Here is a 19,704-nt window from a genome sequence, read left to right as displayed (position 1 = left end):
CATCCTTCCCCAACCTCTGCTCTCCATGCCTGGTTCATGTGCTCCCTAACGGCTCCGCCTGAACGTTCTACCACACCTACAGTTCAGAGTTGATTCGAGTCTTGGGCCTCCTGTACCAAAATGCTTCTAGGGGGACCGCTTGAAACAACAGAAGTTTATTATCTTTTGAAGGGTGAAGTCCAAGGTTGAAGGGACAGTGGTGTCTTACTCTCTCTGTCTCTCTCTGAAAGGTGTCATAGAGGCCCTTGCCGGCCCCTTCCAGCTTCTAGAAACTCCCTGCCACCTCAATGCTCTTTGTGTGAGGTCAGAAAGCAAGAAAGATAAGGGATCAAGCGACTCCATGACAGCACAGACACGGAGAACAGAGATCTCTAGAATAAGACACTAGAGAGCCCACTCTCCTCTTGCAGACTGGGGCACTGAAAATGTTCCTTCTGTGGCCACCACTTGGCCATTGCTAGGAGCAGCTTAGGAGCTCAGTTGAGTGACAGACTAAAGAATGTCAGGTAACGGAGAAATATCTCTCATGACCACATCTCGGGGACGGCATAGTGATAAGGGAGGAAGGGCTTGAATCTGGAAAAATAAATGATTTTAGTTCTGGAGGCCAAATTGCTGTCGTTTCTGGAACTGTCACTGATACAAAACCCTGTGGCCATGACTAACAACTCCTGACTTTGTTTCCATTAACTGGGTGGGGAGGAGGGCACAGCTGGTGCTCTCACAGCTGCTTCCTGTTACGCAGGAGTGGGGTCTTCATCTGGGGAGTCCTGGGGCAGTCTTTTATACTGGCAATTTCGGAGGATGCTGTCCACATGCCTTTTGGTGGTGTCCTGGACAAAGGAGCCAAGTCTCTGGGACACACAGCGGGTCAGGCAGTTAAGAAGACAAGACCCAAACGTCAGTAGGAAGAAAATGAAGAGAAGAGGTCCCAGGAAGGGAGCCAGCCATGGTAGCCAGTGTCCAGGGTCAGGCCACTGTCCCCAAGAGTCAGAATGTTGGCCCAGTTTCGATGCTCGTTCTCGGAGCTTCCTTGCGGCATCCCGGACTACTCCAGACTGGTTTACGTAGAAGCAGCACTCTTCCTGGAGGAAGAGACAGGTGCCCCCTTTCTCGGCAGTGATGAGGTCCAGAGCCCTGCGGTTCTGAAGAACAACGCCTGCAAGCGAGTCTATTTGGTTCTGGAGGGTAGTGATAGAGGCCGCTATTTCATCCAGGGTATCCGAAAGAGCCTTAGAAAGCCGTTGGAAATAAAAAGTTGAGGAGGCCAAGCCAGCTATACCGGTACCAAGGGCAGAAGAGATGCCCAGGCCCGCAAGGAAGGGGAAGAGGTGAGGGGACCTTTTTGGGCGAGAAGCTGAGGCTGAGGAAAGAACGGAAGCAAAGAGGGGGACGGACACCGTTTGGTTATCGGGGAGGAGCTCAATATCCGGGTACTGGAACACAAGGGTACAGACCCCAGACCAGTTGGCCGGGAGACAGACATACGTTGATGTTCCACAGAGGAAGAAAACTCCTGACGAGTTGAGACAGAAGGAGTATGAGAAGGTAAGAAGATGTGAGAATATGTTTGAGGTGACATCCCAGTTTTCATGAATAGTGACCTCATTTTCCCAGACGGAATATTGCCCAGACAGGGCAGCTCCTGTGAGGGGCTGGTAGTGGAAGAGTGGGTAGGGGTCTCTGTGACCCTGGAGTTTGATCTTGAAGTAGGTAGGGTCCACTGACATAGTAATGGGGTGGGTTAAGTTGTCTGATTCAAAGAGAGTAAGATTAGAGCAGGTGCCAAAGGGGACGCGAGGACAGCGCATCCAGGGAGTGGCTGGGGAGGTATGACAGTGTTTGATGTCTGTTGGGCAGGGAGAGTAGGAGAGTTCTGAGGAGACGAGGGAGGGGGGTCCTGAAAAGCGAAGCGGATTTTTCCATTTGGCATCTGGTCTTTTCATTGCCTGTTTGAATGGATGGGTGGTGGACAGATCTAGGTTTTCGTGACTAGAGGAAGGTGCTAGATGAAGAGTGTAGTTGCAGAGAGAGGCAGAGAGGCTGCCTACGAACGTGGCATAAGCTGAGACCTTGAAGAAGCGTGATATGCAGAGAGGAGCCTGTGACATGAGGAGGGTCTCAGTAAAGAGCGGTCCCCATAAAGGGCGTTGGGCAGACTCGAAGAAGCGCTCCTTACCGGGATATATCACAGAGGTGAGTCGGGTGATGATCGGAAATATGCCCGTTGAGCTGACGAGCTGGAGGAAAGCAATGGCCCTCCGGTCGGGATTGTGGAAAGAATAGGAGGCCGTCAAGGGGTGGAAGAGCTGGAGGCGCCTCTCGACGTCAGTGATTGGATAGGAGGCAGGAAAGGGCTTGGCTGAGTAGGTAAGGTGAAGCTTCATGGGTGAGTCTGTCCAAGTGGGCAGAGGAGCTGGCACCGCCAGAGACCGTTGGGTTTGGGTGGACAAGCAGACCCAGCAGTTGGAAAAAAGGGAAGAATTGGTATCACGTAGGATGCGGTGAGTCAGGTTGACAAGGGGCATCCAGCTTTCGGGATAGGACAAGGAGTAGGGGAAAAGGACAACACTGAGGACCCAAAGGCATGCCATGGCGCTTTGGGAGTGGCCAGCAGTAGTGTGGGGCGCAGAGAAGTTGGTCCCGTGGATTCTCCAGTCCTGAAACTCCGTTCTGTCTGTCAGGGTGTTCAAAGGTGGCTGGTAAGTCTGGGTGGCTCCAGGCCATGCAGGTTATGCGTTGAAAGGTCAGACCTGCGAGAGAAGAGGTGGGGGAGGGTCACCAGAAGGAGCAAGAGTTTTAAGGTTAGGATCTGGAGCCCTTTTGAGCTCAGAGTGGCGTAGCCAGTGAGAGAGGGAGGGCCTCTACCTTGGCTGCTGTTGGGGTAGTTACAATTACCTGGTGAGACTCAGGATGGGCGTGCGTTTAGGAAGGTATTTGTGAGTCAAATGCCTGCAGAATGTGAGTGGTTAAGATGTAAAGCGGTTCATACACCCAGAAATGGGAATGAGGTGCTAGAGAGAAGGTGGCGGTGGACCAGCAGTACTTGAATTCTAAGGGGCTGGGGCTAAGGGACTTTTCGGGGCCGGGGGTTTGAAAATGAAGGAGAGTAAGAGGTAGATCAGCTAGCCGGGACAGACTGACTACAAGCATGAGCTGTGTTGTTTGAGATGAACATTGGTATGATTCACCTTTCCTGAGGACTGAGGTCTATAGAGAATGTGAAAAGAGGATTTGGTGCCTGGAGAGGTAGCCAAGTGTTGTTTTATGATAACAGCGTCAATAAAGAAAAAGTGGGTCCGTTGTCAGATGGTACAGACAAAGGCAGGCCAAAGCGAGGAGTGATTTGAAGGCTGTGAGAAACCTCTTGTGTCCTCTCAGACAGACCTGGTGGGGAAAGTTTCTGTCACCCAGAGGGCGGCAGGCTGGGTGAAGTTGATCTGCTACTTCTGTCCCGGATGTCCTGGGGTGTGGTGAGTGAGGGAGATGGTGTGGTGGGGAAGGCCTGTGACAAGGTGGAGAGTAGAGATAGGTCTTGAGCAAGGTGAGCAGAGGTTGATGTCTCACATGGGAGTCATCATGTAGGGTGGAAAGGAAGGCCCGCTCTTGAACAGAAAAGGGCAAAATGGGAGTCTTAAGAATCTTTGAGGATAGCCGGGCGGTGGTGGCGCACGCCTTTAATCCCAGCACTCAGGAGGCAGAGGCAGGTGGATCTCTGTCAGTTCGAGGCCAGCCTGGTCCACAAAGTGAGTTCCAGGAAAGGCACAAAGCTACACAGAGAAATCCTGTCTCGAAAAAACAAAACAAAACAAAACAAAGAATCTTTGAGGATAGCTTGACACCCCCAACACACACACACACACACACACACACACATACACACACACACACACACACACACACACACACACACACACACACGAGGTATATAGGTTGAAAAGGAACAAGGACAGGAAAGATAAAAGTGAACAAAGGAAAACACAGGCTCTGGGTAAGCAGACTCCAGAGGGCTGGGAGGATGAGAGGCAGAGACCAGTGTTACCTGTTTAATGAGGGTAGAGTCAGCTTCGAGAGCTGCCTTTGGCTATCTGGTCAGAAATGCCTTGGCGGCCTGAGCAGTGGATGACCGCTGCTGCCAGAGGCAGGCAGGCAACCTGAAGGACTTTGTGGTTAATGATAGGGGTGCTCCGTTGAAGTATGAAAGCCTCTCTGCCTTGCCAAACCGTGGCATGAAAATTAGAGTGTGGTGTGCATGTTCGAAGTTGATGTAGATGTTAGCCTTCGGTTTCCTGCTAATATGAGGGCCAGGGAAGAGGAAAGAGTTCTCCTCGCTGCCAGGTGGTGGTGGGGGCAGGGGAGAGGTTGAACTCTTTTAGGAGTAGCATCTGTGACAGTGCCGTAGCCTGAAGCTTGACTGGAGCACCTCCCTTAGGACTGAAGAGGTGGCTCGGTGGGTAAGAGCACTTGCTGCTCTTCCAGAGGCCCAAGAGTTTGGTTCCCAGAACCCATGCCAGCTGCCTCATGACCATCTGTAACTCCATCTCTCGAGGAATCTAATGCCTCAGCCCTCCAGGGGCACCTGTACTCATACACATATACACTATACACACATGCAGACACACACACACACACACACACCTACACATAATTACAAATAATAAAAATAAACCCTTAACAAAGAGCTCCCACCAGAGAGGTGTTTGTTTGTGTGTGTGGTGCTGTTTTCAGTTGTTTTGGGGGAGGTCTTTTTGTGGGGATGGTGCAGAGATGAGGGGAGGATATGGAGGGACTGGGAGGTGAGGGGGATTGGGGTGAATGATGTGAAATTCCCAAAGAATCAATTTAAAAAAATTATGCTTTATATATATAAAGAAAGGAGCTCCCACCAATAGCCCAGCTAGAGGCCTCAGCAATGGGAGCCCCTGACAAGCTGGGGAGCAGAGATTCAAGGAGATCAGCAGAGCTAGCATCGGAGTCCTTTGGAGGACTAAAGTCTTCAGGAACAAGGGGGCTGGATGCAGGGTTTCATACCTTTGAAAGGTGACTGGGGGCGGTGCAGAGATCGAATGTCTGTATCTATTTGACGTGAGAGGGAAAGCAAGCAGCAGTGATTACGATCCCAAGGAGACTGTTGCAGGCAGAGACGGCGATGAAGAATGAGTCAGAATGTGAGTGTGAGGGCTTGTATCATTAAGACAGGAGTCTCTGAGGGTCGTTAAGGAAAAGGGCCAAACCTACGCTACTGAGTCTGTTGAGTCACATAGGCTCCTACGTGGGGGTGTTTCTCCATCAAATCGACAGAAGAGACCTGAGGCTAAGATAGGAGAGGAGCATACAAACAGAGCAAAAGGTTTGGAGGGGTGTGGAAGTAGTCAGAGCCTCCTTAAGCTTGGAGAAGGTAAGTCAGATAGGTCGGGAAAGGCCCGGAGGTTCTGAGAGAGCACAACAGGCAGTTTGATAAATTGGTTTGGCGCAGACCCCCACACTGGAAATCCACGTAAGAAAGTAACCCACTAGGGAGAGAGGATCCCATTTAGTTTTGTTGTTGGTTTGTTTTGTTTTCCGGCAGAGGGAGTACGTCCTAGGTTATAGATTTGCAGCTTTGAGGTAATGCCACAGGAAGGGGGGGTGGGGTGAGGCCAAAGTAGGTTGCCTGGGAGAAGACCCTAGGTGACCCTGGTCAGCTAGAAAATGAAGGAAGATGGAGATGTATTGTGGAGACAGGTCAGAAGAGGGGCGGCAGAGGAGAAGGCCGTCCACACATGGGAGAAGAGTTCAGGAAGGAGTTTGAGGCTCAGCAGATCATGAAGAGGACTTACAGGCCAAAGAGATGAGGGGTCTTATGGAATCCTTAGGGAAGGGCCGTCAGGGTTAGCTAGGTAGACATTTGGGTGCCAGGGTCTGTCCAAGTAACTGCAGAAAGATCTTGACAAAGACGGTGGAGAGGAAGCGTAAAGTATCTGTGAAGTCCGGGACTGAGAACCGATAGCTGGAAGGAAGAATGTGGGATAGACGGGTGTAAAGATTAAGGATCACCAGCAGAAGAGAAATTTACAATTTGGGTTAATCAGGCAAGTCTTGAACTAGGCGATAAGAACTACCTGGCTTTCAGACTAGGTCTGCTGTGAGGAGCGTTGGTAAGTCCTGAAATGTAGACTTTCAGGACTCAGATAATTATAGGTTTAAGTTCCTTGAGGCCAGTGTGGGGAAGAGGGTATTGGGCCTCCCATACAACAAAACAAAAACAGAGGGGCCTACAACTAAAACAGTATGCAGGGTTGGAAGGTAGAAACGGTGTGTTGGGTGGTATCCCAGACCAGAGGATGGGTGGAGAATGGAAAGCCATGAAGGTGTCCTGGGACCCAGTAAGGTCTGATGGCAAAGTAGTAGGAAGGGAGTTGTTTTGGAGGGACTTTGTGATGGAAAGATAAGAGAGGCATGGAACTTTTCCAGAATGTCGTGTCCCAGGAGAGTCATAGGACAACTGGGAACAGGGAAGGGGATGACCCAAAAGGTTACACGGTCATTTAGGTTTGGCTGGAATGACTTTCACCCCTATCATTAGGGTCCTCCATACAGATCAAGAAAATCCTGGTAAAGCTGAACAATTTACTCTTGTATCAGATAAAAAAAGAAATAGCCTTACCCGTCACAGACCGCGTCTCCCTGGACTGAGTGGGGCCGGTGGATGATGGGAGCAGCACCTTTCAGGCCCAGTCAGTTGTCAGCAGATGTCAGTCGCCAAGCTTGAGTCTGGTGATCGGGACTTGGCAGGAACTGGCATCTTGCCGCCTAGCACAGTTTGATTTCCAGCGTCCTTTGCTCCCCTGAGGGGAGCGGGAATGAGCAGCGGTCGGTCGGGGTCGGTCGTAGGCTGGGGCAGGTTCTTGCTCAGCGGCCCTGGATGGGCTAGCCCTGAGAGCAAACAGTTCTACTCCCCTCTTTGAGTTACTCTATGATGAATCCCGGCATAAGGCTGCTGCCAGCATTTGAGTATTTAAGATTCTCCTCTCTGTTATGAAAGACCTTAAAGGCTGTTTTGTAAAGTCTCTTGGAGGGGTATGAGGGGCATTCCTCTAATAGTTGGAGTTGTTTTTTTTCTAATGCGGGTACTGGCAGAGAGATAAAATGAAGGTAGAGATATGACTGGGGTCAGACCAGTGTATTTGGTCATGGTTTCAGGCAAGCAGGAGAAGAAAGCTGGATTTTCAACTCCTTGAGTAATCTCTTTGACTTTGGTCACAACTGACTGCCCTAAGGGCAGCCTTTCCATTCCAGCCTTCTCCTTGCAGCCATCTGGGAACTCCTCTGACTTGCACGGCTATCCCAGCCGGGGTCTGAAACTGCCCAGCACCAGCTGGGGTATAATCCTTAGCCTGGGCACGAAGCGTGTTGGTGTGCGCATGAGCCGCCATCCAGACACACTCCCTGTCCTCATAAGGAAGGGGAGAGGTCAAGGTGACACATGCCAGGTCAGGTCAGGTCAAAGGACTGGGTGAGATATTGACGTTCTGTGTGATAGGCACTGGATTGGAAGCAAAGACGTTCAAACATGTTTCTGTTTGAAACAGACCGGTGACATAAAAGGGATTATGGACAAGCATGAGGCCTTTCGGGGAAGGCAACCTCGCAGAGCAGAAGAATGGAGTGAGCTTGGTCAGGAGGAGCTGTTGAATGAGAACAGGTGTGAGGCAGGGAGTGGCAGTGGAGGGAAGGGAGATTAGGAGGTTAAACATCAGTGCCAGGCATGTGGGGGATGGTCTCCTCAGAGGTCTGGATGGATGGGGGAGGGGCGGGGCGGGGCGCTGTCACTAGAGGTGGTTCAGCGGCAGGTAAGACGTCTCACCTTCAGGAGGAAAAAGGCAACTCAAGGGTGGTCATTTGGGAAAAGAGGGATCCGACTCAGGAGAGTGGCAGGGGACCTGGCCAGCTGGACCGGGAGGAGGACCTGAGTGGTGGAGCAGAGACCGGCAAAGGCCGACAGGAAGCCTTGGCCCGTGTTCCACTGGGCTGGAGGAGAATTTCAAGCCTCTTTTGAATCTGACGGTCAAGCATGCTTTCCTCCGGCCAGCAGTAGCTACTGTACTTCATCCAGGACGATACTACAGCACAACATGCGGCATTTTGACTTAACAGAACCTTTTAGTCACAGGGTTGATAACTAGATGAGCAATAGTACCGAGGGTGAGTGGCTAGACATTTTAAGAGGGTTGCTGGCCGTGGCTGAGGAGCAAGAGGAGGAGTAAGGAGGGAGGTTTTGTTCAGCAAGAAGCAGGGCAAAAGGAAGGGGCATCCCTGCAGCCCAGGGGCTCCACTGGGTGAGAGACGAGGCATGATGGAGAGTGGCAATACAGCCCCGAGAAAACTCTCTACCCAGTGTTGAGGTCTCGAAGAAACCAGAGAGTGAGTCTCCACTCTGCTTACAGGTTGGGGTAGTTACAGGACAGGAGAAAGGGACTGATTTTCACCCCATGTTTGGCCATTGCTAAGGGTAGCTAAGGTATAAGGTGAGTGATAGATTAAAAAAAAAATTGTCAAGGGAGATATATATATCAGTGGCAGCCATTACAGGGACTCAAGATGGTGGGTGAGTAAGAGTCTAATAATAGAAGTACTTTAGTTTTGGAAGCCAGGTCATTTTGGTTTGGGGAATTGTCTAACCAAAATGGGGAAGCTTTCTTTAATATTTAACCAAACAGTGTGGCCAAGGCAAACACTGCAGCTCATGGGCACAGTACTCCAGGGCCCACCTCCTGTGTGACCGTCCTCCTGGATGACCTCCTGGATGACCTTTCTCCTGTGTGACCTCCTGGATGACCTCCTCCTGGATGACCTCCTCCTGTGCTTTTCTAGCTCTTTTTTTTTTTTTTTTTTTTTTTTGGTTTTTCGAGACAGGGTTTCTCTGTGTAGCTTTGCACCTTTCCTGGAACTCACTCAGTAGCCCAGGCTGGCCTCGAACTCACAGAGATCCGCCTGGCTCTGCCTCCCGAGTGCTGGGATTAAAGGCGTGCGCCATCACTGCCCGGTTTCTAGCTCTTCTTATAAACATACCTAGCACACGGGGTTTAGGGCCTACCCTATCCTCCTATGACCTCATCAGCCATGATAACACCCGCAAAGACCATAAAGTCACACTCATGGGTTCTGAACAGTGGGGTACAGGCAAGAATCCAAAGATCCCTGGCTCTAGTCCTGACTGCTACCTTATCCTCTTAAAAAAAAAAAAAAAACCACTAATCTTGGGTTGGGCCCAGTTAGGGCAAAGCCCATTACAACTGTTTTCAGACTAAATTTATAACCTTTCTCTACAATCCTGACCTTTTCCCTTTGAATACTAAGGACTGAACCTAGGACCTAGCATTTAGTAGGCAAGTGATCTACCTCTAAGCTAAATTCCCAGGCCTTCTTAGTATTCACTTGAAGACAAAGTCTCACTACATTACCTAGGCTGGCCTTGAACCTACTCCATTGTCCAGGCAAATCTTGACCTGCCGTCTTCCTGTCTACCTTCCAAGTAGTCTGGATTACAGGCCTGGTCAACAACTTCTTCCAACACCATTTTCTCTGCATTTTACATGATTTTTTTTTTTTCACTCCCAAACGCTGGAAAACTTAGGGCTTGCCTGTTTTTTCTGATTCTCCTTTTCTACCTCTCAGATCTCATCAGCCAGATATGTTTCTGGCTTCTGCAGAAGCATCCCTTAGAACCACGATTCTAGAACTTATTGCCCAAACTAGGCCACTCTTGAGAATAAGAAAATGACCTCTTAATCACTTCAGGACAGAAAGGATAAACTGAGTGTCCTGAGAAAACCAGGACATAGGTCACCATAATCTTAGCCACTCTTGGCTTTTTATTCCCCATCATCTCCCTGCATCTCCTTAGACAGAACCCCTACACACACACACACACACACACACACACACACACACACACACACACACACACACCTCTAGCCATCAAAATAGTAGCCAATATCCAGTTTCCAGTGCCAGGCACATGATGCATCTTTCATGGAGCTTCTCTGACCTCTAGTAGGGAGATGAGCCCTGACACTCCACCCTGCCCTATTCCCCTACTCTTGACACATTTCACTCTGTAGCATGGTTCAGGTATGCCTTGCTACTCCTGGGGCATGCTCAGCTCCTTAAGGACATACACTGAGATGACAAGAAATATTCCTAACTTAAGAATTTATTTGGGAAAGAGTTTCACATTCCTTTATAATACCCTTATAGTATTGTAGGCATCCATGGTTTGTAGAGGAAAAAACATGATGTAACTCAGGTTTGGAGGCTCTGGGTAGATTATGGAGAAACAAGACAGAAGGACCATATTTAATTCTTCCAAAGTCTCTATTACAAAAGGTAATTAGGAGGCCACTTCTCTTAGGATAACATGAAGTTACAAAACTGAGGACCTGGATGAGACCTAGAATATAACCTGCTCTCTATATCCCATCTTACAGGCCAGCAAAAGAGATCCAAAAAGTCTTGGAGTACAAAAGAGGTTGTTGGTACCAAAGTTCAGGTGAGGATTCCAACTCCTTCATATGCTCACTCTTCTGTTTTTTGGGGTTTTTTTTGGTAGTATTTTGGTTTTGTTTCTTGTTTTGCTTTGTTTTAAACAAGATCTTAATTTATAGCCCAAGTTAGCCTTGAATTCACTATGTAATCCAGGGTGTCTTCAAACTTGCTATGATCCTCCTGCCTCAGTTTCCCAAGTGCTGAAATTATAGACATAAGCCACTCCGACCTGATCAATATTCTCACCTCTGTAATAAACTCTGAGGCTGATAAGATTCCTTTATTGCTGTCATTAGTCATATCTCAGATATGTGCTCTCAAAATCAGTAGTTACCTATTCCCAGCCCTGGCCAACTTCACCCGACACAGCACAGTAGAGGGCAGCCATGTTGGCTGACTTCCCCCAGATGGTTTACAGAGGCTTCCCCCCACGAATCAGACAATCAGTGATTACAATCCTCCAGGCAGCATAGGTACCCCCTTTCCAGTGCCTCAGACAGACAGCTGAGCAAAGAAGGGTGTGCTTTAGGAGAACGAAGATGGAATGGCAGAAAAGTCAGAAGCACATGGTTTGCAGACACACCAGGGTTAAGTAAAGAAATTCCTCAGCTTCCCAAAGCTGCCCTTGTGAGGGACCATCCCCTGGTGATCAGGAACACCAGCCCCTACAACTGTCCCTGGTACCCTCTGCTGGGAGCATCCATTTGTACGTAGCATGTCTCTCCCTACTTCCGGCTGCTGGTGGAAGACCATTGCAGAGCGGTCGTGAAACCACAGGAGAATATCACACAAAGGAACCCTGTGCCACATCCTGACACAGCAGGGCTGAGTGAGCACCAGAGACTGTCGGGTGACGGAGAAGAAGGGTTAACCATGGCTAACCACACCTGTGGCTCCTTCAGAAACGGAGTACTGAAGAGTGTAGGGGTGCGTACCTGTAATCCTAGCACTCAGGAGGCTGAAGCAGGGGGACTGCTATGAGTCTAAGGCTCCTAAGTAAATGTAGTGAGTAAATATAGTGGAATAAATATAGTGAGTTCCATGCCAGCATGATTTACAGTGAGATCCTAGCTCAAAAAAAAAAAAAAAAAAAAAAGGAAAGAAAGGAAGAAAAAAGAGTGGTAGTGGAGAGATGGCTTGGGGGTTAAAAGTGTGAGGATCCTCAATTCCCAACACCCACACTCCAGCTCCAAGGGGTGGCACTCTCTTCTGCTCTACACACACACACACACACACACACACACACACACACACACACACACAAGTGAAAGAGAAAACTTTAAAAAGAAGTCTTCTGAAACCAAAAGGGCAATCCCTTTTCACATTCCTCTCTTGCTCCAATTAGCTGTTCCTATGACTCTCAGTAAACCTTGCTTACTTGCAAAAAAAAAAAAAAAAAAAAGTAAAAAGAAAAGAGAGATAGAAGGGGGTGAGAGAAACAGAAGGAGGGAGAAAGCATAGTGCTAGGAAGACTCTATGAGGAGTCCTGGCCTTAAGGCTTCCCAAATGACCCACTGTGCTACAGGATGGATCTAATATCTGTGCACAATGGACTGTGCTTGAACCAACTGGATAGTCCATTTCCCCTTGGCTAAAGTTCCAACTACACATCAACCGTGAAGTTCTAATTCGGCTTTGTCAATTACATGCGTCCCCTTGATGTAATAAATGCATTCTCTAAAATGTAACCCAAGTTCACCCAGTTGGTCTGAGAAGCAGAACACTTCCACAGCTTTCCCCTGGAAATCTGCCTACAAAGGACCATTTACCAAAACTCAGGGCAGGTCGTGAACACAGACAGTGTTTTTAGTCTGTTTCTTAAAACTAACCAACATTTATATTTTACAGTCCATTTGGTAGTATCCGCTAATGCTGAACTTGTGTATAACCCACTTCTCTGCTCCTAACATGAACCCACCAGAAATGCACACTTGATTTATCAAAGGGCGTGTACATAGTACTCAAGACACTGTGCACCTGCTTAGGTGTAAGAATACTACCTCTTACCCATTGAGACAGGTAGAGGTGCTGAAAACATCTTTCAGCACTGCTAGGTGTCCCTTTGTCCTTTAATCCACCATTTGTCCCAAGAAAGCAGCCTTCCCACTTAGTCCCTAGGTCTCTCTACCCCCACAAGTGGGTGGTTGGGAGACACTAAATAATGGCAGCTTACATAACCTTTGCTAACTTTCAAGCCCTTTCACATCTCTTATCTCCTTCCCACCTAAGGATTGTTATTAAAGAGTAAGATGGAGACATTCAAGACATTCAAATAAATAGATTGAATCCATGTGTATCCCCACCCAAGGAAGGTTAGCTAAGGGTGATACTATCAGCAAGAAGAGAAGTGTGGCACAGGTTCTGTCCTTGACCAGTTTAATCAACTATTGGAAAGCATCATGGACCTCAGACTTGACTTCCTTAGTAGATACAATGCTTCTTGGGATGTTAAAAGTCTTTAAATATTTAAAAATTTAAGATGTCCAGACAAAATAAACAGCTTAGTTGGTAAAGGGCTTGCCTTGCAAGTATGAAATCCTGGATTTGATCCCCAGAAACCATGTAAAAATTCTAGGCAAGTGGTGTGTGCTTATAATCCCAGTGGTAGGGAGGCTGAGACAGGGAGCTCCCTGGAGTTCTCAGGCTAGCCAGTCTAGAATAATCAGTGAGCTCCAGAATCAAGAGAGACCCTGCCTCAAAAAGGTGGATAACACCTGAAGAACAATACCCAGAGTTGTCCTCTGGCCTCCACTTACACAGGCACACACATCTACATGCATGAACATGTACGTACACACATCTATTTAAAAGCATAATAAATACTTCTTGAATGTATAAGATATTCCCCTTAAATCCTAAACATAAGAATATGTTATGCAGGGCAAAGTACTTCTGAACTGGTGGGCTTTCATATGCCACTATCATTGTAAGTGTGTAAGGTCCAGCCCCAGGACACTCTTCAGCTAAGTGAATGCTGATCCCCCTTCCAATTCCATACAGAAGTTGACTCCCCTAGGAAGCCACCTCAACCTCCAAGGTTTGCTACTAGTAGCTCAAACAAAAACCCTGGAATCATCTCTCAGTCTCAAGTCATTCACACAAAACACTCTTCCCATCTACCAAGAAGCAAGACAGATTCACCGCAACATAATACCTTCCAGGACTGGAAAGGTCCCTATGGAGCAAAGTGTTTGCCCTGAAAGCATGGGGACCTGAGTTTAGATGCCCAGCACCCATGTCAAGACCTGCGTGTGCCCACAAGCCTAGCATGGGAGCTGGGGGCTGAAACAGGAGGATCACAAGAGTTTGATGGCCAGCCTAGCCAATCAGTGAGCTTCAGGATTAGAGAGAGACTCTGCCTCAAAAAAAACAAGGAAAATAGTGATAGAAGAGAAGATCTGACAACCTCTGACCTCCAGATACACGTGCCTGAGCATATGCACCCTGCCACGCACACACAGTACACTCATGTATATACTACACAAGCACACACACAATAAATAAATAAAGCTTCTCCTTATACAACACAATTGCATTTCTTGATTCATACACTAATTGGAGTGTTTATTTTTATTGTTTGTTGCCTGCTCCCCACCCCCCACCCCACACACACACCAATAAAATGTTAACTTCTTGGGGAAAAGGTCCTTCGTTTTGTTTTTTTTTTCACTGACATTTTCTAAGATCTATACACTGTAGGACCCTAACAAGTGTTTGTTTTTAATGAATGGGTGAGTAAGTGAGAAAGAGCTAGGGGCTCCATTTTCATGCTCTCCTGACTTGTACTCTCCGATCCTAAGATTTGCCGAAGTATAACTGACTGAGGTTAGTCTCTGTATAAAAAGGTATCTTTTAATTACCCATTTGCCTGTGCATAAATCCAAGCTGTCATAAAATGGCTTAGCAGCCTAGCCATTTTCCCTAGACTGCGAACCACAAAGGCTCTGTTGCTGGTCAGCCTGGCCGGCTGCCATTCCCAGCGCCTGGGCCAATGCCCTGCCCAATGCCCTGCCCGTGCGGTGAAACAGCACGTTTATGGAGGGCCAACCCCTCTTCCGTTTTCAACACACCAGTTCATTTACTCTTCACAACAGCCCAATGAGGTGGGTCAGATAAGGAACTGGAAGTTCCGCGAAGTGAAGAAACCTACAGAATCAATAGTAGTACATGGTTAAGGGTGTAACTTAGATCCTGACCTAGGAAATCTGGATCCAGAGGTCAAGTTCCAAGATACTACATCGATTGCCTTCACTAGACAACCAATAAAAATGTTTGATGACTGAATCAATAACATATAGCCAAAAGGGGGGCAGGGCGTTCATTGTTGAGGTGTCCAGAGAAGAGAAGCTGTACCCAGAGCTGGTAGAGATCAATTCCATTTAGAATCATTTCTTCTCAAAAGGAGATGAGTAGGTTGACATGAGCCTAAACACTTAAGTGACAAAGACAAATTGTCCGGAAGTTACGAAGCACCCAGTGTAACTTTTGGCCTTTGAAGGGTGGTGAGGGAATTCAGGCCCTCTCTTCAAATCTAGTGATTTCTTGGAGAAGTAAACAGCTCTGCTTTGGATGTGAGCCACACGAAGAGGGACATCAGCTCACTGTGTAGGGGAACCCAAAGAAACATTCAAAACTGAGGGGTCCGCCAAAGACAAATGGATGAGCTAAGTGTGGTCTGTACATCCCAAGGAAGGTGACTCAGCCTTACAAAGGAAAGACACTCTGGGGCATATTACAACATGGAAGAACCCTGAGGGCATCGTGATAACTAAAATCAGGAATTCAAAAAAGATCAAAGGGGGCAGGAAAGATGGCTAAGTGGGTAGAGGGACTGGCTACACGAATTTAGCAACCTGAGTTCAGTTCCAGGCACCCACGTAAATGTGGAAAGAGAAGAACCAATTCCACAAAGTTTTCCTCAGACCTTCCCATGTCGGCCCTGGCACACGTACCCCCATAACCATAAAATTGTAATTAATTACATTTTTTGTTTGGCTTTTTCAAAACAGGGTTTCTCCGTGTAGTTTTACATTTTTAAGAAAGAACAAATGTTATATGACTCTACTTATATGAGATACCTAGAAGAGTCTGAGTCACAGACATGGAAATAATTGTGGTTCTCGGAGCCTGGGAGAGAGGAGAAATGGGCATCTGTTGTTTGGTGAACAGAGTTTTAGTTTGATGTGATGGCAATGTTCTGGAGATAACAGATGGGAGTGTTTGCACCATGATGTGACTATACTTAGTGCCATTACAATACACTCAAAAATACAAAAGTGATAGATGTGCTCTTTATAGCCAAAAATTATATCATAGTAGACTAAGACAAGACAGTTGTGAGTTCACAGCCACCCTGGGTTACATAGAAAGACTCTGTCAAAGAGTCATCAATACCATCGCCATCACCACCATCATCATCACAGTCCAGACACTCATTTCTCTTGTTAAACGCATGGCTGGCCTTGCCTTCTGCTACCATCTATAAATCTGGAGCACAACCCAGGTCTGTGGAAACTGAAGTCTTCCCAGTGCAGCCACCAAAACAGGCAGCTGAGTACAGAAGTCTGCAGCCTCGCTCTTTATGTGTGTTACTGGTCACCAAAAAGGTTTGTGAACACTATCCAGAATGAAGTAAACATCTCAGGCAATGCCCAAGAGTGGTTCATTCGTTTGACAAGTAGGATTGGAGCACTCTCAAAGTGTAGGGCCTGAGCTGAGTTAGGGTGAGGATTACCAAGCCCCTTATGTCTTAGACAAATTTCAATGCCATCTGATTCCAGTCCCCCTGAACGTCAAGGCTATCTTTAAAGAGAACTAAGTAGGGGGCTGAAAGGATGGGTCAGTAGTTAAAAGTATTGGCTGTTCTTCTAGAGGATCCAGGTTTAATTTCCAGAACCCACACAGAAACTCACAACTGACTGTAACTCCAGCTCCGGGGAACCCCGTGCCCTCTTCTGGCCTCTGTGAGCACCAGACACAGGAACACAAGTGATGCATAAACATACACGTAGGCAAACACCCAGACACATGGAATAAATTAAAACATAATTTAAAAAATGAGTAGGTAGCTGCAGGCCGCAGGGAGCTTCTGCTGTGTGCACTAAACAAGGGTAGTCATGAGTGAGGGGCTCCCTTCCTGCGGTCCAGCTCTGTCTTTGCTGTGCATAACTTGGATGGAAGATCAAGAGAGCCACCAGTACTAATATGGTAGCCTAGCCTGGCCACCCAGATCCAGGTGGGAACTTGCCTGGAGGCAGGTAGAGCATTCAGGTGCACTGGAACCCAGGAGACAAACCCTCCCCGAGGCTCTGGGCAGTGAAGGAACAAGAACCCAGCTGGGTTCAAAGGTTTTATCTCTCAACTTAAGTCTGGCTGGAAGTACCCAGCACACAGCCCACCAAAGCTCTGGAAAGGGTCCTGCTGGCCTGTCCATCAAATGGTCATACACCCAGGAGGCCGAAGTTTCTCTAGGGAGGAATTATCTACCCAGCCACAGTTATCTCCCATGAACTTGCTCTGGTTGCTTGATTAGCAAGAGGGTGGGTTCTGCTCTCCAGCCAGAGACACATGTGTGAAGCAAGATGTGGCAGGTGCATCAGGATAAGCAGGGAGGGGCTGGTGGGTGGAACACACCCATTGCAGAGCTGGGAGTCAGGGAAACAGCCTAGAAGGGGAAAAGGAAGAGGTAAGGTTTATTTCTTAGATGTGCTTTGATTAGTGTGAATGTCAACCTTGTGACTTTGGCTTAAAAGATATAGAGCTAGTTGCCTCTCACCGTGGCTAACTGAAGGCAGTGAGTGGTAGCAACAGAACTTGCTCTTAATACGTCTCCAGGAGCTGGGTTAGCCCCCTGCAACCTCTCATCTGTAGCATCTCTGAGGAAACAAGGTGGGGTAGAAATAGGGCAGTGAGTGCTGCCTTAGACTCATGGCACGCTCAAGCCTTGGACAAGTGCCTCCATCTCTCCGGACCACATTCCTGTCCTAGGTCTCTGGTCACACTCATGGCACCCTACCACCACCCTGCCACTGCCAAAGTCTCAAATCTACTACAGCATGCAGTCCTAGACTGAACTCACCCCAGAGGGCCAGTTGGGCCAATCAGACGCCCTCCTCTGGCATCAGGCCTTTGAAAAGATGCAAGGCTAGCATCCAATCCTGCACAATCCCTGTCTCTACAAACAATAGCCAGGGATATCAATGGTATTCACCTCTGGTCAGACTGGACTCCAAAAGGACAAAGAGTGATGCCCCTGTCTAGTTCCGGGGTCTCCTTCCTCGCCATGTTTTAGTATAGAAACATGGCTCATTGCTGGCAGCCATCATCTGAACCAACATTTTTTTAAATATTTAACTCTAAGCCTATGCTGGACAAACACATCACAGGAGCAACTGCATAGGCCTGCCCTCTTCAGAACGAGAGCTCTCCTTCCAGAGGTTTGGTGGTATTTTGATCCTTTGTGGTTTATTAGATCTGCCCCACCTCCACCTGACACCATCCAGGGAGCTCGAACTTCCTGCATTTAGAGGCTTGGAATTTTTGTGACTCACCTCCTCTCTGAGTGACTGCTTGAGCGACATACAGGAAGAAGAGTCTTTGCTTACCTCATGCTCTGAATTCCTTTCCTTTCTGTTTTTGCTGTTTGCGCAGCAGAGGAGGTCAGTGGTCCTGTGCAGCAGTTATATAGGTACACATCCTGGCTTATGGAAGCTGTGAACAGTCATTTATGCGACTGGGATAGCCTTGCCTCAAACCCCCAACCCTCACAGCAGGTCTTGCCTGCTACATCCTTGTAGGATTACTCACTTACAGAAGGTGCAGTTCATTCTGCGGCTGCAGGAAGGCTTCCCACTGCACCAAAGGCACAGCTCAGCAAGAAAGGAAGCTGTTCTTCGCTTTCTACCTTTTGACCACTTGCTGGACTTGAAGCCAGAGCTTCAAGCATCACTGAAAATCAGAAAGAAGGGTAGGGGGGAGGAAGGAAGGGAGGGAGGGAGGGAAGAGAGGGAGAGAGGGAGGGAGGAGGGAGGGAGGGAGGGAGGGAGGAAGGAAGGAAGGAAGGAAGGAAGGAAGGAAGGAAGGGAGAGGAAGGGAAGGAGAGGGAGAGAGGGAGGGAAGGAGGGAAGAGAGGGAGGGAGGAGGGAGGGAGGGAGGGAGGGAGGGAGGGAGGGAGGGAGGGAGGGAGGGAAAGGAGAGGGGAGAGTGAGAGAAGAATGGGGAGGGCAAAGAAAGGGAAAGAAAATGGTGCTGAGACAGCTACACGAAATGTCAGCAGTGACTTCTTTCATCTTGGGGAGCCCTTCAGGTGTGAACCCTTCCTCTGGCTGTCTTATGAACAATTCCACAGTATTAGTCTGGTGTGGAGAGAAGGCAGGAGAATCCAGTGGTGAACACTGGTCACCATCCCTTAGGGGAAAAACAAAACAAAACAAAAAACAAAAACGCCTGTCCTGCTGAGGAGGACTGAAAGGAATCTCTGAAACTATGTCTGCTCCCAAATCCCTGAAATACGACAACGACTAAGGAATCAAAGGATAACCCAGGATCATCTGAGAGGAACCAGTGCCGGAGTATGGGCCCATTCAGCTGGAGTTGAGTCTCCTACATCCCTAAACTGAATCTTTGGAATGTGCTGGTTAGTAGGCCATAAAGAAGTGGAAAAGTTATGGGCAAGCTCTGGGCCAGCCTTGGCTAAATAAATCTTGGGATCTCTTTTCTATACTTCCAAATGTTGGGGCCTTGTGTAATTTTGCAGTGAAACTTGCCGCCCCTTACAAACTCAGTTCTGGATACTAAACGGCAGGAGACAGGGTGGAGATAGTTAAGGTAATCTCAAAGTAATTTTTTGAGAATGTTTGAAATTTTTAGCAATTTCCTCAAACAGAACTGTTTTTTATTATTACAAATGTGATAGACGAAACACTGTGGGCAGTCTAGAAAATGTTTATAAGATAAAAGAACACAATGAAAAAAATCGTTATTTTATTCTCAAGAAATAGGCCTATAAATGTTCTTTCTTCTGGCCTTTTATCTTAAAATATTTTTAATTGAGCAGCACACACATAAACGTATGCACCTTTAAAAAAAATAGATATTTATTCCCAGAACTAAACTACCCATAATTCCAAGCCATTCTTCACCCACAAGACCAACCACTCTGGGAATGCAGGCATAGTT

At 47.8% G+C, this 19,704-nt stretch overlaps 1 protein-coding gene across 5 annotated transcripts; it reads right to left on the bottom strand.

Moving 5' to 3' along the window:
* Positions 1 to 173: 173 nt before the first annotated feature.
* On the bottom strand, positions 174 to 18,523 carry LOC114702713 (syncytin-B). 5 transcript variants are annotated; one of them, XM_037208425.1, is made up of 5 exons: positions 18,334 to 18,523; positions 18,132 to 18,237; positions 6,647 to 6,827; positions 5,820 to 5,989; positions 174 to 2,753 (listed from the first exon to the last, which is right to left on the bottom strand). In XM_037208425.1, the coding sequence occupies exon 5, from the start codon at positions 2,592 to 2,594 to the stop codon at positions 738 to 740; it is 1,857 nt and encodes a 618-aa protein (XP_037064320.1). In that variant the 5' UTR covers positions 2,595 to 2,753; positions 5,820 to 5,989; positions 6,647 to 6,827; positions 18,132 to 18,237; positions 18,334 to 18,523; the 3' UTR covers positions 174 to 737. The 5 variants fall into 5 exon arrangements, 3 of the variants coding, with proteins under 3 accessions (XP_037064320.1, XP_037064319.1, XP_028739036.1); XM_037208424.1 differs by having other exon boundaries at positions 18,338 to 18,523; XM_028883203.2 differs by lacking the exon at positions 5,820 to 5,989 and having other exon boundaries at positions 18,338 to 18,523.
* Between the last annotated feature and the right edge of the window lie 1,181 nt (positions 18,524 to 19,704).

Source organism: Peromyscus leucopus, chromosome 9 (genome assembly GCF_004664715.2).
Source record: "Peromyscus leucopus breed LL Stock chromosome 9, UCI_PerLeu_2.1, whole genome shotgun sequence".
Lineage (NCBI taxonomy): Eukaryota > Metazoa > Chordata > Mammalia > Rodentia > Cricetidae > Peromyscus > Peromyscus leucopus.
The sequence above is the reverse complement of the archived record's forward strand: the minus strand, read 5'-3'. Positions and strand labels throughout refer to the sequence as shown.

Excerpts from the sequence above, each read along its gene's own strand:
- LOC114702713 (XM_037208425.1), bottom strand. The coding sequence starts at position 2,594 with ATGGCATGCCTTTGGGTCCTCAGTGTTGTCCTTTTCCCCTACTCCTTG.